This window comes from Pseudophryne corroboree, chromosome 6, assembly GCF_028390025.1.
Source record: "Pseudophryne corroboree isolate aPseCor3 chromosome 6, aPseCor3.hap2, whole genome shotgun sequence".
Lineage (NCBI taxonomy): Eukaryota > Metazoa > Chordata > Amphibia > Anura > Myobatrachidae > Pseudophryne > Pseudophryne corroboree.
In genome coordinates, this window is record NC_086449.1 from 251274738 (window position 1) to 251301705 (window position 26968).

The following is a 26968-nucleotide window of genomic DNA, read 5'->3' on the forward strand; positions in this document are numbered from 1 at the left end:
AACTGAGTCTGGTAGGAGGGGCATAGGGGGAGGAGCCAGCCCACACTATTAAACTGCCCATGGCTCCCAAGGGACCCATCTATACCCCCATGGTACTAATGTGGACCCCAGCATCCTCTAGGATGTAAGAGAAAGTTAATTTATCAGGCAGAGCTATTCAAATACACTAACTATGGATAGGGCAACAGATAAGCACGTATCCCTACACTGTAACCCATCATATCTACACCACATATTTGTTGTCAAAATCAGAGGGAACAGATATGTCTGGAAACTTTATTCTGATGGAGAAATTTAACACATCTAGTGATCACCCTCGTAATTTTCCAAACTGGACTAAGAAATTATCTGCCCTTGCATGGACAGCTTTAGGGCCAAATGTAAATAGCTTGTGATTTGCATAACTGCTAGCTTTAAAAGCAGAACCGTGCCTGGAAATCACTGGCTAATACATTTGTTCCTTAAATATGCAACAGACCTATGGAGATTGCACTGCACCATAGCATGATATTTATGAAAACTGAATGGAGTTTTTGTATTTCATTTTTTTAATGCAGTAAGCCCTGATAGATAACCTAAGACACTTTTTTCTTTAGACTCAGTAGCTGCAAGGACAATTCCACTTGAAGTGTATCCACTGGCGCATGCCTGGCCAACCTGTGGCTCTCCCCATACCAGGATGCCCGGCCACAGTTTTAGTATTCACTAATACAAAATCGTGACAAGGCATGCTGGGATTTGTCGTCTCCCAACAGCTGGGCCCCACAGGTACGCTAGGTCTGCTCTGGGGCTTACAACGCTGGGTAATTCCATAGCTCTGCACACTTAAAACATGTTAATCATGTGGTTACCAGCAAATAATTGAATATCTCCGCCCATTGAACCCAGGAGCTGCTGTTGCACAGCTAATTGAATCTATCCAATGACAATTTAGCAAGTTATGCAAAATGCCCAAAGAATATAATGGTGGCACACTACGTAGCATTGCTGTCTAACCACACTCGGCAGATGGGTAATTTCTAACCAGAGAAATGCCTGTATCTGGAGAGTATGCCCTGCGTTAATTGGGTTTCTTTTTACACTCCAAAATACATTGGTAGATCATTTTGCTAGTAATAAAACAAAACGTCTGTATGTATGTGGTTCATTAGGTTGACATGAGTTAGGGCGACCACATTTGGTCGACATGGTCACTTGGTCGACGTGGAAAAAGGTCAACATGGGGTTTTACTTCGTAAAGTGACCGGGAACCCAATTAGTGCACTTTGTCCCTATGCATGGCTCGCTGCGCTCGGCACAAGTTAGCATTCCCAACTGTAGTCCACGTGGATCATTAAGTATGAAAAAGGTCAGAGAAAAGAAAGAAAAAAAATTGTGAAAAACTCATGTCGACCCAACAACCGCCGTGTGTGTGTGTTAGGGAATTTAGACTGCAACACCAATGTACAGAGCTGCCTAATACAACAGGTAAACAATACGAGACATTTAAGATAATACAATGCAGCACCACATTTCTTGGACAACCCAGGACAAAATTAAAAATAAAAAAAATAAAAATTATCTATATATCTCAAAGTCAACTCTCAAATATATCCAGGGCCCTTGCCAGGGAAATGTCAGTACAGAAACAAATGCTGGCAACAGCGTTATAAAACATTAGCATATGTTAATGAGCAGTGTAATTGTTGGCATTACTGCCTCACAACACTGAGGTCATGGGTAGGGTGGCCAATCCCGGGATTTAGGCCAAAAATCGTTCAGTATTCAATCCCAGAGATTGAGGGATCGCGCAGCCCTTTTTTTTTTTTTTAGATGGGCAGCGTGCCCAGATGCTGCTTGGCTCCCTCCTCCCCCAGCACAGGCCATCCCCCACCACCAAGACAGAAGGATGTCTCCCACCCCCTGTTGTACGGTGTTATGTGGTAGGGGCGGGGCGAGAGAGCCAGACACATAGTGAAAAGCCAGTCCAAGGATTGACCATTATTCAATCTCGATACGCGGGATTGAAAAGCAATGGCCCGGGATTGGCCACCCTAGTTATGGGTTTTATTCCCATCATGGCCCTAACTGTGATGAGTATATATATATATTCTCCCCGAACTTGCATGGGTTTCCTCTAGGTACTCCAGTTTCCTCTCACAATCCAAAAATATACTGGTAGGTTTATTGGCTCCTAACAAAATAACCCTAGCGTGCGCGTGTGTTTAGGGCAGACTGGATTGGCCAAATGGTTCTTATCTGCTGCCAAATTCTACATTTCTATGTTACACGGTTTAATGTTCTGAACAAGTTTAAAATAAGATTTTACTTACCGATAAATCTATTTCTCATAGTCCGTAGTGGATGCTGGGGACTCCGTCAGGACCATGGGGATTAGCGGCTCCGCAGGAGACAGGGCACAAAAAGTAAGCTTTTAGGATCACATGGTGTGTACTGGCTCCTCCCCCTATGACCCTCCTCCAAGCCTCAGTTAGGTACTGTGCCCGGACGAGCGTACACAATAAGGAAGGATCTTGAATCCCGGGTAAGACTCATACCAGCCACACCAATCACACCGTACAACCTGTGATTTGAACCCAGTTAACAGTATGATAACGAAGGAGCCTCTGAAAAGATGGCCCACAACAATAATAACCCGATTTTTGTAACAATAATTATGTACAAGTAATGCAGACAATCCGCACTTGGGATGGGCGCCCAGCATCCACTACGGACTATGAGAAATAGATTTATCGGTAAGTAAAATCTTATTTTCTCTAACGTCCTAGTGGATGCTGGGGACTCCGTCAGGACCATGGGGATTATACCAAAGCTCCCAAACGGGCGGGAGTGCGGATGACTCTGCAGCACCGAATGAGAGAACTCCAGGTCCTCCTCAGCCAGGGTATCAAATTTGTAGAATTTTACAAACGTGTTCCCGCCTGACCACGTAGCTGCTCGGCAAAGTTGTAAAGCCAAGACCCCTCGGGCAGCCGCCCAAGATGAGCCCACCTTCCTTGTGGAATGGGCATTTACAGATTTTGGCTGTGGCAGGCCTGCCACAGAATGTGCAAGTTGAATTGTACTACAAATCCAACGAGCAATAGTCTGCTTAGAAGCAGGAGCACCCAGCTTTTTTTGGGTGCATACAATATAAACAGCAAGTCAGACTTTCTGACTCCAGCCGTCCTGGAAATATATATATATATATATTTTTAGGGCCCTGACAACGTCTAGCAACTTGGAGGCCTCCAAGTCCCTAGTAGCCGCAGGCACCACAATAGGTTGTTTCAGGTGAAACGCTGACACCACCTTAGGAAGAAAACTGGGGACGAGTCCCAGTTCTGCCCCGTCCGAATGGAAAATCAAATATGGGCTTTTGTAAGACAAAGCCGCCAATTCTGACAATCGCCTGGCCGAGGCCAGGGCCAACAGCATGGTCACTTTCCATGCGAGATATTTCAAATCCACAGATTTGAGCGGTTCAAACCAATATGATTTGAGGAATCCCAACACTACTTTGAGATCCCACGGTGCCACTGGAGGCACAAAAGGGGCTGTATATGCAATACTCCCTTGACAAATGTCTGGACTTCAGGAACTGAAGCCAATTCTTTCTGGAAGAAAATCTACAGGGCCGAAACTTGAACCTTAAATGGACCCCAATTTGAGGCTCATAGACACTCCTGTTTTCAGGAAGTGCAGAAATCGACCTAGTTGAAATTTCTTCGTGGGGCCTTCCTGGCCTCACCCACGCAACATATTTTCACCACATGTGGTGATAACGTTGTGCGGTCACCTCCTTCCTGGCTTTGACCAGGGTAGGTATGACCTCTTCCGGAATGCCTTTTCCCTTAGAATCCGGCGTTCAACCGCCATGCCGTCAAACGCAGCAGCGGTAAGTCTTGGAACAGACATGGTACTTGCTGAAGCAAGTCCCTTCTTAGCTCCTGAGGCCATTAGTCCTCTATGAGCATCTCTTGAAGTTCCGGGTACCAAGTCCCTCTTGGCCAATCCGGAGCCACGAGTATAGTTCTTACTCCTCTACGTCTTATAATTCTCAATACCTTGGTTATGAGAAGCAGAGGAGGGAACACATACACCGACTGTTACACCCACGGTGTTACCAGGACATCCACAGCTATCGCCTGAAGGTCTCGTGACCTGGCGCAATACCTGTCCCGTTTTTTGTTCGGGCGGGACGCCATCATGTCCACCTTTGGTCTTTCCCAACGGTTCACAATCATGCGGAAAACTTCCCTATGAAGTTCCCACTCTCCCGGGTGGAGGTCGTGCCTGCTGAGGAAGTCTGCTTCCCAGTCGTCCACTCCCGGAATGAACACTGCTGACAGTGCTATCACATGATTTTCCGCCTAGCGAAAAATCCTTGCAGTTTTGCCACTGCCCTCCTGCTTCTTGTGCCGCCCTTTCTGTTTACGTGGGCGACTGCCGTGATGTTATCCCACTGGATCAATACCGGCTGACCTTGAAGCAGAGGTCTTGCTAAGTTTAGAGCATTATAAATTTGCTCTTATCTCCAGTATATTTATGTGGAGAGAATTCTCCAGACTTGATCACACTCCCTGGAAATTTTTTCCCTGTGTGACTGCTCCCCAGCCTCTCAGGCTGGCCTCCGTGGTCACCAGCATCCAATCCTGAATGCCGAATCTACGGCCCTCTAGAAGATGAGCACTCTGTAATCACCACAGGAGAGACACCCTTGTCCTTGGATATAGGGTTATCCGCTGATGCATCTGAAGATGCGATCCGGACCATTTGTCCAGCAGATCCCACTGAAGAGTTCTTGCGTGAAATCTGCCGAATGGAATCGCTTCGTAATAAGCCACCATTTTTACCAGGACTCTTGTGCAATGATGCACTGACACTTTTCCTGGTTTTAGGAGGATCCCGATTAGCTCGGATAACTCCCTGGCTTTCTCCTCTGGGAGAAACACCTTTTTCTGGACTGTGTCCAGAATCATCCCTAGGACCAGCAGACGTGTCGTCGGAACAACTGCGGTTTTGGAATATTTAGAATCCACCCGTGTTGTCGTAGAACTACTTGAGATAGTGCTACTCCGACCTCCAACTGTTCTCTGGACCTTGTTCTTATCAGGAGGTCGTCCATTTTCTTTGAAGACGAATCCTCATTTCGGTCATTACCTTGGTAAGGACCCGGGGTGCCTTGGACAATCCAACGGCATCGTCTGAAACTGATAGTGACAGTTCTGTACCACGAACCTGAGATACCCTTGGTGAGAAAGGCAAATTTTGGGACATGGAGGTAAGCATCCCTGATGTCCCGGGACACCATATAGTCCCCTTCTTCCCGGTTCGCTATCACTGCTCTGAGTGACTCCATCTGGATTTGAACCTTTGTAAGTGTTCAAATATTTCAGATTTAGAATAGGTCTCACCTAGCCTTCTGGCTTCAGTACCACAATATAGTGTGGAATAATACCCCTTTCCCTGTTGTAGGAGGGGTAATTTTATCATCACCTGCTGGGAATACAGCTTGTGAATTGTTTTCAATACTGCCTCCCTGTCGGAGGGAGACATTGGTACAGCAGACTACAGGAACCTGCGAGGGGGAAACGTCTCGACATTCCAATCTGTACCCCTTGGATACTACCTGTAGGATCCAGGGGTCCTGTACGGTCCTAGCGTCATGCTGAGAACTTGGTAGAAGCGGTGGAGGGCTTCTGTTCCTGGGAATGGGCTGCCTGCTGCAGTCTTCTTCCCTTTCCTCTATCCCTGGGCAGATATGACTCTTATAGGGACGAAAGGACTGAGGCTGAAAAGACGGTGTCTTTTTCTGCAGAGATGTGACTTAGGGTAAAAACCGGTGGATTTTCCAGCAGTTGCCGTGGCCACCAGGTCCCATGGACCGACCCCAAATAACTCCTCCCCTTTATACGGCAATACATCTTTGTGCCGTTTGGAATCTGCATCACCTGACCACTGTCGTGTCCATAAACATCTTCTTGCAGATATGGACATCGCATTTACTCTTGATGCCAGAGTGCAAATATCCCTCTGCGCATCTCGCATATATAGAAATGCATCCTTTAAATGCTCTATAGTCAATAAAATACTGTCCGTCAAGGGTATCAATATTTTTAGTCAGGGAATCCGACCAAGCCACCTCAGCTCTGCACATCCAGGCTGAGGCGATCGCTGGTCGCAGTATAACACCAGCATGTGTGTGTATACTTTTTAGGATATTTTCCAGCCTCCTATCAGCTGGCTCCTTAAGTACGGCCCTATCTGTAGATGGTACCGCCACTTGTTCTGATAAGCATGTGAGCGCCTTATCCACCCTAAGGGGTGTTTCCCAACGCGCCCTAACTTCTGGCGGGAAAGGGTATACCGCCAATAATTTTCTATCGGGGGAAACCCACGCATCATCACACACTTCATTTAATTTATCCGATTCAGGAAAAACTACAGGTAGTTTTTTCACATCCCACATAATACCCTTTTTTGTGGTACTTGTAGTATCAGAAATATGTAACACCTCCTTCATTGCCCTTAACGTGTGGCCCTAAAGGAAAATACGTTTGTTTCTTCACCGTCGACACTGAAATCAGTGTCCGTGTCTGGGTCTGTGTCGACCGACTGAGGTAAATGGGCGTTTTACAGCCCCTGACGGTGTTTGAGACGCCTGGACAGGTACTAATTTGATCGCCGGCCGTCTCAGGTAGTCAACCGGCTTGCAGCGTGTTGACATTATCACGTAATTCCATAAATAAGCCATCCATTCCGGTGTCGACTCCCTAGAGAGTGACATCACCATTACAGGCAATTTGCTCCGCCTCCTCACCAACATTTTCCTCATACATGTCGACACACACGTACCGACATACAGCACACACATAGGGAATGCTCTGATAGAGGACAGGACCCACTAGCCCTTTGGGGAGACAGAGGGAGAGTTTGCCAGCACACACCAAAACGCTATAATTATACAGGGACAACCTTTATATAAGTGTTCCTCCCTTATAGCATTTAATATATATTCATATCGCCAAATCAGTGCCCCCCCTCTCTGTTTTAACCCTGTTTCTGTAGTGCAGTGCAGGGGAGAGCATGGGAGCCTTCCCACCAGCATTTCTGTGAGGGAAAATGGCGCTGTGTGCTGAGGAGAATAGGCCCCGCCCCCTTTTCGGCGGGCTTCTTCTCCGGAGTTTGTGATATCTGGCAGGGGTTAAATACATCCATATAGCCTCAAGGGCTATATGTGATGTATTTTTCGCCATACAGGTATTATACATTGCTGCCCAGGGCGCCCCCCCCCGCGCCCTGCACCCTCCGTGACCGCTGTGTGAAGTGTGCTGACAACAATGGCGCACAGCTGCAGTGCTGTGCGCTACCTGATGAAGACTGAAAGTCTTCTGCCGCCTGGTTCCGGACCTCTTCAATCTTCAGCATCTGCAAGGGGGGTCGGCGGCGCGGCTCCGGGACTCCCTCTGGAGCTAATGGTGTCCAGTAGCCTAAGAAGCCAATCCATCCTGCACGCAGGTGAGTTCACTTCTCTCCCCTAAGTCCCTCGTAGCAGTGAGCCTGTTGCCAGCAGGACTCACTGAAAATAAAGAACCTAAAAACTTTTTCTAAGCAACTCTTTAAGAGAGCCACCTAGATTGCACCCTGCTCGGACGGGCACAAAAACCTAACTGAGGCTTGGAGGAGGGTCATAGGGGGAGGAGCCAGTACACACCATGTGATCCTAAAAGCTTACTTTTTGTGCCCTGTCTCCTGCGGAGCCGCTAATCCCCATGGTCCTGACGGAGTCCCCAGCATCCACTAGGACGTTAGAGAAATAGGATTTTGGTACTTACCGATAAATCCTTTTCTCCGTAGAGGATGCTGGGTACTCCAAAAGGACCGTGGGGTATTGACGGGATCCGCAGGAGCTTGGGCACACCAAAAAGACTTAATCTGGGTGTGAACTGGCTCCTCCCTCTATGCCCCTCCTCCAGACCCCTGTTATGGGAACTGTGCCCGGGAGAGACGGACATTTCAAGGAAAGATTTTTGTTTAAACTAAGGGCTACAAAACAACCAGCCCACACCACAAACATACCGTACAACCGGAGTAACTTTAAACCAGATAACAGTATGCAGTAACACCAGCAACAAGCTGAAACAATACACAACCCATGTATAAACCAATTTAACAAGCAAGAAAACACTGCAAGTAATATTCCGCACCGGGACGGGCGCCCAGCATCCTCTACGGACTAGGAGAAAAGGATTTATCGGTAAGTACCAAAATCCTATTTTCTCTTACGTCCTAGAGGATGCTGGCAACTCCAAAAGGACCATGGGGATTATACCAAAGCTCCAGAACGGGTGGGAGAGTGCGGACGACTCTGCAGCACCGACTGAGCAAACGCCAGGTCCTCATCGGCCAGGGTATCAAACTTATAGAACTTAGCAAATGTGTTAGACCCCGACCAAGTAGCCGCTCGGCAAAGTTGCAACGCCGAAACGCCTCGGGCAGCCGCCCAAGATGAGCCCACCTTCCTGGTAGAATGGGCTTTTACTGACTTCGGCACCGGTAGTCCGACCGAAGAGTGAGCCTGCTGGATCGTACTACAAATCCAGCGCGCAAGTCTGTTTTGAAGCGGGATGACCAATCTTGTTGGCAGCATACAAGACAAACAACGCCTCAGTCTTCCTAGCAACAGCTGTCCTAGAAACGTAGATCTTCAATGCTCTTACAATATCCAGAGATTTTGGAATCGCCACCGCTTCCGTAGCCACAATAGGTTGGTTAATGTGAAAATGAAGAAACCACCTTCTGTAGAAATTGTTGACGAGTCCTCAATTCCCCCCTATACGAATGAAAAATTAAGTACAGGCTCTTATGAGAAAACCGCCAACTCTGACACCCGCCAGTGCCAAAAGCATAACCACCTTCCAAGTGAGAAACTTCAACTCAAGCTTACGCAAAGGTTCAAACCAGGAAGACATGAGAAACCGCAAGACCACATCAAGGTCCCATGGAGCTACAGGAGGTACAAACGGAGGATTGATATGCATTACTCCTTTCACAAAGGTCTGAACTTCTGGGAGGGCAGCTAATTCTTTTTGAAAGAAAATAGACAAAGCTGAAATCTGCACTTTGATGGAACCCAATTTCAGGCCTGCATCTACGCCCGACTGTAAAAAGTGGAGAAAGCGACCCAAATGAAAATCTTCCGCAGGAGCCATTTTAGACTCTCACCAGGAAACATACCTCCTCCAAATACGGTGATAATGTTGCGCCGTAACCTCCTTCCTAGCCTTAATGAGAGTTGGCATGACCTCCCTGGGAATACCCTTACGAGCTAAGATCTGGCGCTCAACCTCCATGCCGTCAAACGCAGCCGCGGTAAGTCTGGAAACACGCATGGATCCTGCAACAACAGATCCTCTTCGAGGAAGCGGCCAAGGATCTTCCACCAGTAAGTCCTGAAGATCCGGGTACCAGGCCCTTCTTGGCCAGACTGGGACGACGAGAATCGCCTGAACCCTTGCACGGCGAATGATCCCCAGTACCTTTGGAATGAGAGGAAGTGGAGGGAACACATACACCGATTGGAACACCCACTGCACTGGCTTGGGGGTCCCTTGACCTGGAACAATACCTCGGGAGCTTCTTGTTGAGACGAGACGCCATCATATCGATCAACGGAATTCCCCAGTGTTCTGTCACCTCTGCAAATACCTCTTGGTGAAGAGCCCACTCTCCCGGATGGAGATCGTGTCTACTGAGAAAATCTGCTTCCCAGTTGTCCACCCCCGGTAGGAAAACCGCTGACAGTGCGCTCACGTGTTGTTCCGCCCAGCGAAGGATTTTTGTGGCCTCCGCCATTGCCGCTCTGCTCCTTGTTCCGCCTTGACGGTTTACATGTGCCACCGCTGTGATGTTGTCTGACTGTACCAGGACAGGACGACCCTAAAGAAGGCTTCTTGCTTGTAGCAGGCCGTTGTAAATGGCTCTTAACTCGAGAATATTTATGTGGAGACAGGCTTCATGGAGCAACCTTTTTCCCTGGAAGTTTCTTCCTTGGGTGACTGCGCCCCAGTCTCGAAGACTTGCATCTGTTGTCAGAAGTACCCAATCCTGGATACCAAATCGGCGTCCCCCTAGGAGGTGATGACCTTGTAGCCACCACAGGAGAGAAATTCTGGCTCTGGGAGATAAACTTATCTTCCGGTGAATGTGCAGGTGAGACCCGGACCATTTGCTCAGCAAGTCCCACTGAAACACCCGCGCGTGAAACCTGCCAAATGGTATGGCTTTGTACGCCGCAACCATCTTCCCCAGAACCCAAGTACAATGATGGATCGACACACTCGTCAGCCTCAGAAGTTCCCTGACCATCGTCTGCAGTTCCAGAGCCTTTTCTTCTGGAAGAAATACCTTCTGAAAATCTGTGTCCAAAATCATGCCCAGAAAAGGAAGCAGAGTTGTCGGAATCAACTGGGATTTTGGCAAATTGAGCACCCAACCGTGCTGTCGCAGAACCGACAGTGACAACTCTATACTTCTCAGCAACCGTTCCTTGGACCTCGCCTTTATCAGGAGATCGTCCAAGTACGGGATAATTGAAACCCCTTGTTTGCGAAGAACCATAATTTCCGCCATGACTTTGGTGAAAATCCTCGAAGCCGTGGAAAGCCCAAACGGCAACGTCTGAAATTGGTAATGAGAATCCTGTATCGCAAACCTGAGAAAAGCCTGATGAGGAGGATATATCGGCACATGTAAGTAGGCATCCTTTACGTCGACTGACGCCATAAAATCCCCCCCCCTCCAGGCTGACCATCACCGCTCGAAGGGATTCCATCTTGAACACTTTCAAGTATGGATTGAGGGATTTTAGATTTAGAATTGGTCTGACCGAACCGTCCGGTTTCGGCACCACAAAGAGACTCGAGTAGAGCCCCTCACCCCGCTGGGACGAGAGAACGGGAATAATGACCCTCTGTAGACACAATTTTTGAATCACTGCTAGCACCACCTCCCTGTCCAGAAGAACTACTGGTAATGCCGAAATGAAGAACCGGTGAGGGGGCATCTCCTGAAACTCCAGTTTGTATCCTTGAGACACGATCTCTAACACCCAAGGATCCAGGTCTGATTGAATCCAGACCCGACTGAATATCCGAAGACGGCCCCCCACCGGTCCAGACTCCCCCAGGGAAGCCCCAGCGTCATGCGGTGGACTTGGTAGCAGCAGGGGAGGACTTTTGGTCCTGTGCGCCTGAGCCTGCAGGAGGTTTCCTTCCCCTTCCTCTACCCTTTGAAGCAAGGAATGACTAACCTTTTCCACGCCTGTATTGATTGTGACGAAAGGACTGCATTTGCTGTTGTGGTGCCTTTTTCTGTTGTGTGGGCACATAAGGAAGAAAAATAAGAATTTACTTACCGATAATTCTATTTCTCGTAGTCCGTAGTGGATGCTGGGGACTCCGTAAGGACCATGGGGAATAGCGGCTCCGCAGGAGACTGGGCACATCTAAAGAAAGCTTTAGGACTATCTGGTGTGCACTGGCTCCTCCCCCTATGACCCTCCTCCAAGCCTCAGTTAGGATACTGTGCCCGGACGAGCGTACACAATTAGGAAGGATTTTGAATCCCGGGTAAGACTCATACCAGCCACACCAATCACACTGTACAACTTGTGATCTGAACCCAGTTAACAGCATGATAACAGAGGAGCCTCTAGAAAAGATGGCTCACTACAGCAATAACCCGATTTTTTGGTAACAATAACTATGTACCAGTATTGCAGACAATCCGCACTTGGGATGGGCGCCCAGCATCCACTACGGACTACGAGAAATAGAATTATCGGTAAGTAAATTCTTATTTTCTCTAACGTCCTAAGTGGATGCTGGGGACTCCGTAAGGACCATGGGGATTATACCAAAGCTCCCAAACGGGCGGGAGAGTGCGGATGACTCTGCAGCACCAATTGAGAGAACTCCAGGTCCTCCTCAGCCAGGGTATCAATTTTGTAGAATTTTACAAACGTATTTGCTCCTGACCAAGTAGCTGCTCGGCAAAGTTGTAAAGCCGAGACCCCTCGGGCAGCCGCCCAAGATGAGCCCACCTTCCTTGTGGAATGGGCTTTTACAGATTTTGGCTGTGGCAGGCCTGCCACAGAATGTGCAAGCTGAATTGTACTACAAATCCAACGAGCAATAGTCTGCTTAGAAGCAGGAGCACCCAGCTTGTTGGGTGCATACAGGATAAACAGCGAGTCAGATTTTCTGACTCCAGCCGTCCTGGAAACATATTTTCAGGGCCCTGACAACGTCTAGCAACTTGGAGTCCTCCAAGTCCCTAGTAGCCGCAGGCACCACAATAGGTTGGTTCAGGTGAAACGCTGAAACCACCTTAGGGAGAAACTGAGGACGAGTCCTCAATTCCGCCCTGTCCGAATGGAAAATCAGATAAGGGCTTTTACAGGATAAAGCCGCCAATTCTGACACGCGCCTGGCCCAGGCCAGGGCCAACAGCATGACCACTTTCCATGTGAGATATTTTAACTCCACAGATTTAAGTGGTTCAAACCAATGTGACTTTTGGAACCCAAAAAACTACATTGAGATCCCAAAGTGCCACTGGAGGCACAAAAGGAGGCTGTATATGCAGTACCCCTTTTACAAACGTCTGAACTTCAGGGACTGAAGCTAGTTCTTTTTGGAAGAAAATTGACAGGGCCGAAATTTGAACCTTAATGGACCCCAATTTCAGGCCCATAGACACTCCTGTTTGCAGGAAATGTAGGAATCGACCCAGTTGAATTTCCTCCGTCGGGCCTTACTGGCCTCGCACCACGCAACATATTTTCGCCAAATGCGGTGATAATGTTTTGCGGTTACATCCTTCCTGGCTTTGATCAGGATAGGGATGACTTCATCCGGAATGCCTTTTTTCCTTCAGGATCCGGCGTTCAACCGCCATGCCGTCAAACGCAGCCGCGGTAAGTCTTGGAACAGACAGGGTCCTTGTTGGAGCAGGTCCCTTCTTAGAGGTAGAGGCCACGGATCCTCCGTGAGCATCTCTTGAAGTTCCGGTTACCAAGTCCTTCTTGGCCAATCCGGAGCCACGAATATAGTGCTTACTCCTCTCCATCTTATCAATCTCAGTACCTTGGGTATGAGAGGCAGAGGAGGGAACACATACACTGACTGGTACACCCACGGTGTTACCAGAGCGTCTACAGCTATTGCCTGAGGGTCCCTTGACCTGGCGCAATACCTGTCGAGTTTTTCCCAACGGTTTATAATCATGTGGAAGACTTCTGGGTGAAGTCCCCACTCTCCCGGGTGGAGGTCGTGCTGAGGAAGTCTGCTTCCCAGTTGTCCACTCCCGGAATGAATACTGCTGACAGTGCTATCACATGATTTTCCGCCCAGCGAAGAATCCTTGCAGCTTCTGCCATTGCCCTCCTGCTTCTTGTGCCACCCTGTCTGTTTACGTGGGTGACTGCCGTGATGTTGTCCGACTGGATCAACACCGGCTGACCTTGAAGCAGAGGTCTTGCTAAGCTTAGAGCATTGTAAATGGCCCTTAGCTTCAGGATATTTATGTGAAGTGATGTCTCCAGGCTTGACCATAAGCCCTGGATATTCCTTCCCTGTGTGACTGCTCCCCAGCCTCGCAGGCTGGCATCCGTGGTCACCAGGACCCAGTCCTGAATGCCGAATCTGCGGCCCTCTAGAAGATGAGCACTCTGCAACCACCACAGGAGGGACACCCTTGTCCTTGGTGACAGGGTTATCCGCTGATGCATCTGAAGATGCGACCCGGACCATTTGTCCAGCAGGTCCCACTGGAAAGTTCTTGCGTGGAATCTGCCGAATGGGATTGCTTCGTAGGAAGCCACCATTTTACCCAGAACCCTTGTGCATTGATGCACTGAGACTTGGCTCGGTTTTAGGAGGTTCCTGACTAGCTCGGATAACTCCCTGTCTTTCCCCTCCGGGAGAAACACCTTTTTCTGGACTGTGTCCAGGATCATCCCTAGGAACCGAAGACAAGTCGTCGGAACCAGCTGCGATTTTGGAATATTGAGAATCCAATCGTGCTGCCGCAACACTACCTGAGATAGTGCTACACCGACCTCCAACTGTTCCCTGGATCTTACCCTTATCAGGGAATCGTCCAAGTAGGGGATAACTAAAATTCCCATCCTTCGAAGGAATATCATCATTTCGGCCATTACCTTGGTAAAGACCCGGGGTGCCGTGGACCATCCATACGGCAGCGTCTGAACTGATAGTGACAGTTCTGTACCATAAACCTGAGGTACCCTTGGTGAGAAGGGTAAATTTTGACATGAAGGTAAGCATCCTTGATGTCCCGAGACATCATGTAGTCCCCTTCTTCCAGGTTCGCAATCACTGCTCTGAGTGACTCAATCTTGAATTTGAACCTCTGTATGTAAGTGTTCAAAGATTTTAGATTTAGAATCGGTCTCAACGAGCCGTCCGGCTTCGGTACCACAAATAGTGTGGAATAATACCCCGTTCCCTGTTGCAGGAGGGGTACCTTGATTATCACCTGCTGGGAATACAGCTTGTGAATGGCTTCCAAAACTGTCTCCCTGTCAGAAGGAGACATCGGTAAAGCCGACTTTAGGAAAACGGCGAGGGGGAGACGTCTCGAATTCTAATTTGTACCCCTGAGATATCACCTGAAGGATCCAGGGGTCTACTTGCGAGTGAGCCCACTGCGCGCTGAAATTCATTGAGACGGGCCCCCCACCGTGCCTGATTCTGCTTGTAAAGCCCCAGCGTCATACTGAGGGCTTGGCAGAGGCGGGAGAGGGTTTCTGTTCCTGGGAACTGGCTGATTTCTGCAGCCTTTTTCCTCTCCCTCTGTCACGGGGCAGAAATGAGGAACATTTTGCCCGCTTGTCCACGAAAAGACTGCGCCTGATAATACGGCGTCTTCTCATGTTGAGAGGCGACCTGGGGTACAAACGTGGATTTCCCAGCTGTTGCCGTGGCCACCAGGTCTGAAAGACCGACCCCAAATAACTCCTCCCCTTATTAAGGCAATACTTCCAAATGCCGTTTGGAATACGCATCACCTGACCACTGGCGTGTCCATAACCCTCTACTGGTAGAAATGGACAACGCACTTAGACTTGATGCCAGTCGGCAAATATTCCGCTGTGCATCACGCATATATAGAAATGCATCTTTTAAATGCTCTATAGGCAAAAATATACTGTCCCTATCTAGGGTATCAATATTTTCAGTCAGGGAATCCGACCACGCCAACCCAGCACTGCACATCCAGGCGGAGGCGATTGCTGGTCGCAGTATAACACCAGTATGTGTGTAAATACATTTTAGGATACCCTCCTGCTTTCTATCAGCAGGATCCTTAAGGGCGGCCATCTCAGGAGAGGGTAGAGCCCTTACAAGCGTGTGAGCGCTTTATCCACCCTAGGGGGTGTTTCCCAATGCACCCTAACCTCTGGCGGGAAAGGATATAATGCCAATAACATTTTAGAAATTATCAGTTGTTATCGGGGGAAAACCACGCATCATCACACACCTCATTTAATTTCTCAGATTCAGGAAAACTACAGGTAGTTTTTCCTCACCGAACATAATACCCCTTTTTGGTGGTACTCGTATTATCAGAAATGTGTAAAACATTTTTCATTGCCTCAATCATGTAACATGTGGCCCTACTGGAAGTCACATTTGTCTCTTCACCGTCGACACTGGAGTCAGTATCCGTGTCGGCGTCTATATCTGCCATCTGAGGTAACGGGGGCTTTAGAGCCCCTGACGGCCTATGAGACGTCTGGACAGGCACAAGCTGAGTAGCCGGCTGTCTCATGTCAACCACTGTCTTTTATACAGAGCTGACACGGTCACGTAATTCCTTCCAACAGTTCATCCACTCAGGTGTCGACCCTCTAGGGGGTGACATCACTATTACAGGCAATCTGCTCCGTCTCCACATCATTTTTCTCCTCATACATGTCGACACAAACGTACCGACATACAGCACACACACAGGGAATGCTCTGATAGAGGACAGGACTCCACTAGCCCTTTGGGGAGACAGAGGGAGAGTTTGCCAGCACACACCAAAGCGCTATATATTGTGACAAGAACACTGGGATAGTGTTTGAGGGCAGGTATATTTGTCCCAGGTTCTTGTCTTACATGTTTTAGAAAATGTTAACTTCTAGGAAAAATGCTTTTTGTTTTGTCTGAACCTTTTCAGTTTGCTGTAAAAGCTGGGTAAAGGCTCTGAGAGAGAGATAAGGCGAGTTCTAGACATTGGGCCCAGTTCGGGTCTTTGGCCTCACAGAGGGCTAATCAGGGTTTCAGCTGTGTAAGAGTGATATAGTGCTTCTAACCTGATTAGTATGGGCAGACTGCCTGGGAAGGCTGCAGGATCTGTGTGTGAGAGACACGCTTTCTGATGCAAGTAAGCTATACAGTATGTACTGAAGAACTCTGTGTTTTGTTTAGTGACAGTTAGGAACATATTATGTTTAGTTAGTGCCGGACAGGCAAGGTATTTTTATTTTGGGGTTTGTTTTATTTTCTGTTTCAATAAAACTGGCCGGGGTCAGTTGTACCAGAAACTGGACTTGTGTTGTCCCTCAGCTGCTGCGTGCTGCCATATTCCCCAGGAAAAGGCACCTTGCACCCCTACAGTGTTACAATATATATATATATATATATATATATATATATATATATATATATATATATACATACATACACACACACAGGGATAACCTTATATAAGTGTTTTTCCCCTTATAGCTGCTGTATTGTTAATACTGCGCCTAATTAGTGCCCCCCTCTCTTTTTTAACCCTTTCTGTAGTGTAGTGACTGCAGGGGAGCTTCCCTCCAACTGAGCTGTGAGGGAAAATGGCGCCAGTGTGCTGAGGAGATAGGCTCCGCCCCTTTTTCGCGGACTTCTCCTGCTTTTTTATGGATTCTGGCAGGGGTTAAAATTCATCCATATAGCCCTGGGGGCTATATGTGATGTATTTTCGCCAGCCAAGGTGTTTTTATTGCTGCTCAGGGCGCCCCCCCCTAGCGCCCTGCACCCTCAGTGACCGAAGTGTGAAGTGTGCTGAGGAGCAATGGCGCACAGCTGCAGTGCTGTGCGCTACCTTGGTGAAGACAGGATGTCTTCTGCCGCCGATTTTCCGGACCTCTTCTGTCTTCTGGCTCTGTAAGGGGGCCGGCGGCGCGGCTCTGGGACCCATCCATGGCTGGGCCTGTGATCGTCCCTCTGGAGCTAATGTCCAGTAGCCTAAGAAGCCCAATCCACTCTGCACGCAGGTGAGTTCGCTTCTTCTCCCCTTAGTCCCTCGATGCAGTGAGCCTGTTGCCAGCAGGTCTCACTGAAAATAAAAAACCTAAACTAAAACTTTCACTAAGAAGCTCAGGAGAGCCCCTAGTGTGCACCCTTCTCGTTCGGGCACAGAGATCTAACTGAGGCTTGGAGGAGGGTCATAGGGGGAGGAGCCAGTGCACACCAGATAGTCCTAAAGCTTTCTTTAGATGTGCCCAGTCTCCTGCGGAGCCGCTATTCCCCATGGTCCTTACGGAGTCCCCAGCATCCACTTAGGACGTTAGAGAAAGAGGACTTACCCGCAATCGCGGTCGAGACCAGGTCTGCCAAGCCGTCCCCAAACAAGACAGTACCTTTGAAGGGTAGTGCTTCCATAGACCTCTTGGAGTGGGCATCAGCATTCCATTGATGGATCCACAGGGCCCTCCTGGCAGATATCGACATGGCATTGGTTCTTGAACCCAAGAGACAGACATCCCTCGCCGCGTCCTTTAGGTAGTCTGCAGCGTACTTAATATAACCAAGAGTTAAAAGGACATTATCTTTGTCAAGGGTATCCATATCACTAGTTAAATTCTCAGCCCATTTAGCAATAGCACTACTCACCCATACCGACGCCACAGCGGGTCTGAGCAAAGCCCCCGAATTAGCGAAAATGGACTTCAGACACTTCTCCAACTTGCGATCCGCCGGATCTTTGAGAGCTGCTGTGTCAGGAGACGGAAGTGCCACCTTCTTAGACAAACGGGACAGAGCTTTATCAACATTTGGAGATGTCTCCCATTTTTCCCTGTCATCAGAGGGGAAAGGATACGCCATGTAAATCCCCTGGGGAATCTGCCATTTCTTATCCGGCGACTCCCAAGCCTTTTCACAAAAAGAGTATTCATTTCATGAGAGGGGGGAAACTTCACCTCAGGTTTTTTTTCCCTTGAACAAGCAAATCCTTGTTTCTTGTACCGCAGGTTCATCAGAAATGTGTAAAACATCTTTTATAGCCACAATCATGTACTGAATACTCTTAACTAACCGTGGATGTAAAACTGCCTCAGTGAAATCGACCTCAGAATCAGAGTCTGTGTCGGTATCAGTTTCTACCACTTGAGTAAATGGCCACTTATGGGACCCGGATAGGGTCTGTACCTGAGACAAAGCCTCTTCCATGGACTTTTTCCACACCTGGGTCTGTGACTCAGACTTATCTAACCTATTTGATAAGGAAGCTACATTGGAATTTATCGTATTGAGCAGTGCTAGCAAATCGGGTGTTGGCTGCGTCGACAGTTCCAATTCTAGCCCCGCATCCACACCCCCAATAACCTCTGGTGAATAACATTCAGCCTCAGACATGCCGACACGTAGTACCGACACACCCCAACACACAGAACGTCCCAGCTAGGTGACAGGCCCACAATGAAGCCCAGAGAGAGCACACAGAGGGCGTATGCCAGCTCACACCCCAGCGCCCATATATCGACACAAACGATATATGTACCCAGCGCTGCCTTTGTTAAATTCAAGCACCACACTGCTGCCCCCCTTTGGAAATGCCCCCCCGTTACTTTGTAGAGAAGCGTGGAGGTCCCGCCAGCGTCTATCCCTCAGTCGCGTGTAGGGAGAAAATGGCGCCCATGAGCTGCGGGACGAAGCTCCGCCCCCTTCCCGGCGGGCTACGGCCTGCCAATTTCAAAATTGAAAGAAAATGCCGGCGGGGGTCTGTAAAGGGTGGCGAGGCACCTACAATCTCTTTATGCCGCCCTCAACTCCAGTAACATGCGCCCCCCCCCCCCAGCGAAATACCGTTGGTGATGTGTGTGGGAGCATGGAGCACAGCGTTGCAGCTGTGCTGTACCTTTATTGAAGTCTTCTGTTCTTCTCATACTCACTCGACTTCTGGCTTCTGTGAGGGGGTGACGGCGTGGCTCCGGGAACAAGCAGCTAGGCGCACCAAGTGATCGAACCCTCTGGAGCTAATGGTGTCCAGTAGCCGAGAAGCAGAGCCCTTAAACTAAGAAGAAGTAGGTCTGCTTCTCTCCCCTCACTCCCACGCTGCAGGGAGCCTGTAGCCAGCAGGTCTCCCTGAAAATAAAAAACCTAACAAAAGTATTTTTCTAGAGAAACTCAGTAGAGCTCCCCTAGTGTGTGTCCAGTCACTCCTGGGCACAAAGTCTAACTGGGGTCTGGAGGAGGGGCATAGAGGGAGGAGCCAGTTCACACCCAGATTAAGTCTTTTTAGTGTGCCCAAGCTCCTGCGGATCCAGTCTATACCCTATGGTCCTTTTGGAGTCCCCAGCATCCTCTAGGACGTAAGAGAAATGATATTATACCCTATGGTCCTTTTGGAGTCCCCAGCATCCTCTAGGACGTAAGAGAAATGATATTCTGAAGCAGTTTCGTTACCGTATGCCATCCCATGGGGTCCATGTTCTGAGCTTGACACCACAGAACATCTCATGTTCATTGTACACTAGGAAGGACTGAAGAACTTGCACTCCAAAAGCCAACAACGACAAAACTCCAACATTAATCTGTATGTGCCGCTGCCCATCTGTGCTGCAACTTCTACTCAGTGGAGACTGGAAGGTACATTCAGTGCACCCACGCAATCATTACACCGGGGACGGCTATTGCTACTACCCAGGGCTATGTGTCCCCTCCCCAGGGCTATAAAGCAGAGCCCCTACACTACAGTATATAGAGCGCTACAGTAATCACACCGGCGGGTCTCGACCGGGGCACCAGTAGCGCTCATCCGTACCCCATACCCCTCTGTAACGCTAAAGGCTCAGGGGATCGGTCGTCACAGCCCAACCAGCCGTCCCCGGGTAGCCGAGGCCCTGGCTGACGTGGCATCTCAGACAGCAGCCTCCGGACCACAGGGCGGACCACCACAATCTCACCGCCCCGTCTACAGCGTACACTGAGGCTATGCCGGCTGAGTGGCGCTCCGCCGCCCCCGGTATACTTACGGGTCATCGCTCCGGTTTCCCGTCACTCGTTCCCCTGTGCGGCACCAACTTCCTTCTCAGTTTGCTGCGGTTCACCGTTTGCCAAACGCGGATTGGCTGCCAACCATCACATGACCTAAGGCGACTTAAAAAAAAAAAAATCCCACAGAACTATTTCTAGTGTATTCCACACACGGCCCGCCCAGTTTATCCCGCGGGCGGGGCCTCTTCGCCGAACCAGCCAATGGAAGGAGCTAGAGCGTGCTCCCTGCACACGTTCGCGCGCACACGCGGCCGTCCCAGGGCTCGCGAAATCTGTGGAAAATAATGGAACATCTGGGCAGCAAGAGCGCGGAGGATGCTGGGAAGCAGCCAGCATATAGGACTTGCTGTATACTCTCTGCATATCGGGTCGCTCGCTGTTATTACAGGCTGGGAAACGTGTTAGTACAAGGCAGGCTTAGGCAGTCTGCATACCTCCCAACATGACCCTCTCCAGGAGGGACAGAATGCTCTGCTCCTGGACTTCCCTCTTAATGTATGATTGCCATCACCTGTGTGGAAACACCATTCTTATCCAGTTACCTGCTCAAAACAGGTGCCTGCAATCATAAATTAAGAGAAAAGTCCAGAAGCAGAGCGTTGTGTCTGTCCTGGAGAGGGTTGTGTCTATTTCCTAGTGGGCTAAGGGACTGTTGACCCACGTGACATGCAAGAGAAGGGGAGGAGCAAGTTCGCGGGCTTGCTTCGCTCGCCATGCTTCGGGCACGGTGACTCGCTCTGCTTCGCTCGCCACCTGATTACTAAAGGTAATAGTTGGTGGCATGGATCCTTGCTCCGCCCCCTGATGTCACAGGTCCCTTAGCCCACTAGGCTTTAGCATCTACTCACAGGAGAGGGTCATGTTGGGAGGTATAAGTCTACTCTGTACCTCTCCAATGGTGTTGTAATTGTGTCATTCAGTTGCTTTTTATCCATTGTGAAAGGTGTGTGAAATGCAAACTACACGACTGGCCAACATTAATGGGCAAATGCTTCTAGGCCACTGGTTCCCAAATACTGGGGGTAATTCCAAGTTGACTGCAGCAGGAATTTTTTTAGCAGTTGGGCAAAACCATGTGCACTGCAGGGGGTGGCAGGTATAACATGTGCAGAGAGAGTTAGATTTGGGTGGGTTATTTTGTTTCTGTGCAGGGTAAATACTGGCTGCTTTATTTTTACGCTGCAATTTAGATTGCAGATTGAACTCACCACACCCAAATCTAACTCTCTCTGCACATGTTATATCTGCCCCCCCTGCAGTGCACATGGTTTTGCCCAACTGCTAAAAAATTTCCTGCTGCGATCAACTTGGAATTACCCCCACTGTCCTCAAGGCTCCCCAGCAGTCCAAGTTTTAGGGATATCCCTGCTTCTGCACAGATGCTATAATCAAACTCAGGTACTAATTGTCACCTTTGCGAAAGCATGGATAGCCTTAAAACCTGGTCTGCTGGGGTGCCTCTAGGACTGTGTTTGGGATCTACTGATCTAAGCAAAGAAATAAATGGTATATTAAACAAAAGAGGCTTACAATAAGGATACCAACCAGAATGCATGGCATTGGCCAAAGTTGTCAGGGTGGTAGCATAGTAGCCAAGCATCAATAGGAAATTAGTGATGAGCACCGGAAATTTTTCGGGTTTTGTGTTTTGGTTTTGGGTTCGGTTCCGCGGCTGTGTTTTGGGTTCGAACGCGTTTTGGCAAAACCTCACCGAATTTTTTTTGTCGGATTCGGGTGTGTTTTGGATTCGGGTGTTTTTTTCAAAAAACCCTAAAAAACAGCTTAAATCATAGAATTTGGGGGTCATTTTGATCCCAAAGTATTATTAACCTCAATAACCATAATTTCCACTCATTTTCAGTCTATTCTGAACACCTCACACCTCACACAATATTATTTTTAGTCCTAAAATTTGCACCGAGGTCGCTGGATGACTAAGCTCAGCGACCCAAGTGGCCGACACAAACACCTGGCCCATCTAGGAGTGGCACTGCAGTGTCACGCAGGATGGCCCTTCAAAAAACTACTCCCCAAACAGCACATGACGCAAAGAAGAAAAAAAAGAGGCGCAATGAGGTAGCTGTGTGACTAAGATAAGCGACCCTAGTGGCCGACACAAACACCTGGCCCATCTAGGAGTGGCACTGCAGTGTCACGCAGGATGGCCCTTCCAAAAAACACCCCCCAAACAGCACATGACGCAAAGAAAAAAAGAGGCGCAATGAGGTAGCTGTGTGACTAAGATAAGCGACCCAAGTGGCCAACACAAACACCTGGCCCATCTAGGAGTGGCACTGCAGTGTCACGCAGGATGGCCCTTCCAAAAAACACCCCCCAAACAGCACATGACGCAAAGAAAAAAAGAGGCGCAATGAGGTAGCTGTGTGACTAAGATAAGCGACCCAAGTGGCCGACACAAACACCTGGCCCATCTAGGAGTGGCACTGCAGTGTCACGCAGGATGGCCCTTCCAAAAAACACCCCCCAAACAGCACATGACGCAAAGAAAAAAAGAGGCGCAATGAGGTAGCTGTGTGACTAAGATAAGCGACCCAAGTGGCCGACACAAACACCTGGCCCATCTAGGAGTGGCACTGCAGTGTCACGCAGGATGGCCCTTCCAAAAACTACTCCCCAAACAGCACATGACGCAAAGAAAAATGAAAGAAAAAAGAGGTGCAAGATGGAATTGTCCTTGGGCACTCCCACCCACCCTTATGTTGTATAAACAGGACATGCACACTTTAACCAACCCATCATTTCAGTGACAGGGTCTGCCACACGACTGTGACTGAAATGACGGGTTGGTTTGGACCCCCACCAAAAAAGAAGCAATTAATCTCTCCTTGCACAAACTGGCTCTACAGAGGCAAGATGTCCACCTCATCATCATCCTCCGATATATCACCGTGTACATCCCCCTCCTCACAGATTATCAATTCGTCCCCACTGGAATCCACCATCTCAGCTCCCTGTGTACTTTGTGGAGGCAATTGCTGCTGGTCAATGTCTCCACGGAGGAATTGATTATAATTCATTTTAATGAACATCATCTTCTCCACATTTTCTGGATGTAACCTCGTACGCCGATTGCTGACAAGGTGAGCGGCGGCACTAAACACTCTTTCGGAGTACATACTTGTGGGAGGGCAACTTAGGTAGAATAAAGCCAGTTTGTGCAAGGGCCTCCAAATTGCCTCTTTCTCTATCGTCCTAGTGGATGCTGGGGTTCCTGAAAGGACCATGGGGAATAGCGGCTCCGCAGGAGACAGGGCACAAAAAGTAAAGCTTTAGGATCAGGTGGTGTGCACTGGCTCCTCCCCCTATGACCCTCCTCCAAGCCTCAGTTAGATTTTTGTGCCCGGCCGAGAAGGGTGCAATCTAGGTGGCTCTCCTAAAGAGCTGCTTAGAAAAGTTTAGCTTTGGTTTTTTATTTTACAGTGAGTCCTGCTGGCAACAGGATCACTGCAACGAGGGACTTAGGGGAGAAGAAGTGAACTCACCTGCGTGCAGGATGGATTGGCTTCTTTGGCTACTGGACATTAGCTCCAGAGGGACGATCACAGGTACAGCCTGGATGGTCACCGGAGCCTCGCCGCCGGCCCCCTTGCAGATGCTGAAACAAGAAGAAGGTCCAGAATCGGCGGCATGAAGACTCCTCAGTCTTCTTAAGGTAGCGCACAGCACTGCAGCTGTGCGCCATTTCCTCTCAGCACACTTCACACGGCAGTCACTGAGGGTGCAGGGCGCTGGGAGGGGGGCGCCCTGGGAGGCAATGAAACCCTATTTTTGGCTAAAAATACCTCACATATAGCCTCCGGGGGCTATATGGAGATATTTAACCCCTGCCAGAATCCGTTAAGAGCGGGAGACGAGGCCGCCGAAAAAGGGGCGGGGCCTATCTCCTCAGCACACAGCGCCATTTTCCCTCACAGAAAGGCTGGAGGGAAGGCTCCCAGGCTCTCCCCTGCACTGCACTACAGAAACAGGGTTAAAACAGAGAGGGGGGGCACTAATTTGGCGTTAGAAATATATAAAAAAGATGCTATAAGGGGAAACACTTATATAAGGTTGTCCCTATATAATTATAGCGTTTTTGGTGTGTGCTGGCAAACTCTCCCTCTGTCTCTCCAAAGGGCTAGTAGGTCCTGTCCTCTATCAGAGCATTCCCTGTGTGTGTGCTGTGTGTCGGTACGTGTGTGTCGACATGTATGAGGACGATGTTGGTGAGGAGGCGGAGCAATTGCCTGTAATGGTGATGTCACTCTCTAGGGAGTCGACACCGGAATGGATGGCTTATTTAGGGAATTACGTGATAATGTCAACACGCGCCAAGGTCGGTTGACGACATGAGACGGCCGACAAACAATTAGTACCGGTCCAGACGTCTCAAAAACACCGTCAGGGGTTTTAAAACGCCCGTTTACTTTAGTCGGTCGACACAGACACAGACAGGGACACTGAATCCAGTGTCGACGGTGAATAAACAAACGTATTCCTTATTAGGGCCACACGTTAAGGGCAATGAAGGAGGTGTTACATATTTCTGATACTACAAGTACCACAAAAGAGGGTATTATGTGGGATGTGAAAAAACTACCGTAGTTTTTCCTGAATCAGATAAATTAAATGAAGTGTGTGATGATGCGTGGGTTCCCCCCGATAGAAAATATGGGCGGTATACCCTTTCCCGCCAGAAGTTAGGGCGCGTTGGGAAACACCCCTTAGGGTGGATAAGGCGCTCACACGCTTATCAGAGAAAGTGGCGGTACCGTCTATAGATAGGGCCGTCCTCAAGGAGCCAGCTGACAGGAGGCTGGAAAATATCATAAAAAGTATATACACACATACTGGTGTTATACTGCGACCAGCGATCGCCTCAGCCTGGATGTGCAGAGCTGGGGTGGCTTGGTCGGATTCCCTGACTAAAAATATTGATACCCTTGACAGGGACAGTATTTTATTGACTATAGAGCATTTAAGGATGCATTTCTATATATGCGAGATGCACAGAGGGATATTTGCACTCTGGCATCAAGAGTAAGTGCGATGTCCATATCTGCCAGAAGATGTTTATGGACACGACAGTGGTCAGGTGATGCAGATTCCAAACGGCACAAAGGTGTATTGCCGTATAAAGGAAGAGGAGTTATTTGGGGTCGGTCCATCGGACCTGGTGGCCACGGCAACTGCTGGAAAATCCACCGTTTTTACCCTAAGTCACATCTCTGCAGAAAAAGACACCGTCTTTTCAGCTTCAGTCCTTTCGTCCCTATAAGAGTCATATCTGCCCAGGGATAGAGGAAAGGGAAGAAGACTGCAGCAGGCAGCCCATTCCCAGGAACAGAAGCGTTCCACCGCTTCTGACAAGCTCTCAGCATGACGCTGAGACCGTACAGGACCCCTGGATCCTACAAGTAGTATCCCAGGGGTACAGATTGGAATGTCGAGACGTTTCCCCTGCGCAGGCTCCTGAAGTCTGCTTTACCAAGGTCTCCCTCCGACAAGGAGGCAGTATGGGAAACAATTCACGAGCTGTATTCCCAGCAGGTGATAATTAAATTACCCCTCCTACAACAAGAAAAGGGGTATTATTCCACACTATATTGTGGTACTGAAGCCAGAAGGCTAGGTGAGACCTATTCTAAATCTAAAAAAATTTGAACACTTACAAAGGTTCAAATCAAGATGGAGTCACTCAGAGCAGTGATAACGAACCGGGAAGAAGGGGACTATATGGTGTCCCGAGACATCAGGGATGCTTACCTCCATGTCCCAAATTTGCCCTTATCACTAAGGGTACCTCAGGTTCGTGGTACAGAACTGTCACTATCCGTTTCAGACGCTGCCGTTTGGATTGTCCACGGCACCCCGGGTCTTTACCAAGGTAATGGCCGAAATGATGGTTCTTCTTCGAAGAAAAGGCGTCTTAATTATCCCTTACTTGGACGATCTCCTGATAAGGGCAAAGTCCAGGGAACAGTTGGAGGTCGGAGTAGCACTATCTCGGATACTGTTACAACAGCAGGGGTGGATTCTAAATATTCCAAAATCGCAGCTGATCCCGACAACAAGTCTCCTGTGCTTAGGGATGATTCTGGACACAGTCCAAAAAAAAAAAAGGTGTTTCTCCCGGAAGAGAAAGCCAGGGAGTTATCCGAGCTAGTCAGGAACCTCCTAAAATCAGTGCATCATTGCACAAGGGCCATGGTAAAAAAATGGTGACTTCCTTCGAAGCAATTCCAGTCGGCAGATTTCATGCAAGAACTTTTCAGTGGGATCTGCTGGACAAATGGTCCGGATCGCATCTTCAGATGCATCAGCGGATAACCCTATATCCAAGGACAAGGGTGTCTCTCCTGTGGTGGTTACAGAGTGCTCATCTTCTAGAGGGCCGCAGATTCGGCATTCAGTTTTGGATGTTGGTGACCACGGAGGCCAGCCCGAGAGGCTGGGGAGCAGTCACACAAGGAAAAAATTTCCAGGGAGTGTGATCAAGTCTGGAGATTTTTCTCCACATAAATATACTGGAGCTAAGGGCAATTTACAATGCTCTAAGCTTAGCAAGACCTCTGCTTCAAGGTCAGCCGGTATTGATCCAGTGGGATAAAACATCACGGCAGTCGCCCACGTAAATAGACAGGGCGGCA

At 48.9% G+C, this 26968-nt stretch overlaps 1 protein-coding gene across 1 annotated transcript in view; it reads right to left on the reverse strand.

Annotated features, from left to right (window-relative positions):
* Positions 1–20431, reverse strand: part of SERF2 (small EDRK-rich factor 2) — a 37937-nt gene extending 17506 nt beyond the window's left edge. The window contains exon 1 of the mRNA XM_063925872.1: positions 20297–20431. Within this exon, the coding sequence (XP_063781942.1) occupies positions 20297–20303 (7 nt within the window). The 5' untranslated portion in view covers positions 20304–20431. The remainder of the gene's footprint in view (positions 1–20296) is intronic.
* Between the last annotated feature and the right edge of the window lie 6537 nt (positions 20432–26968).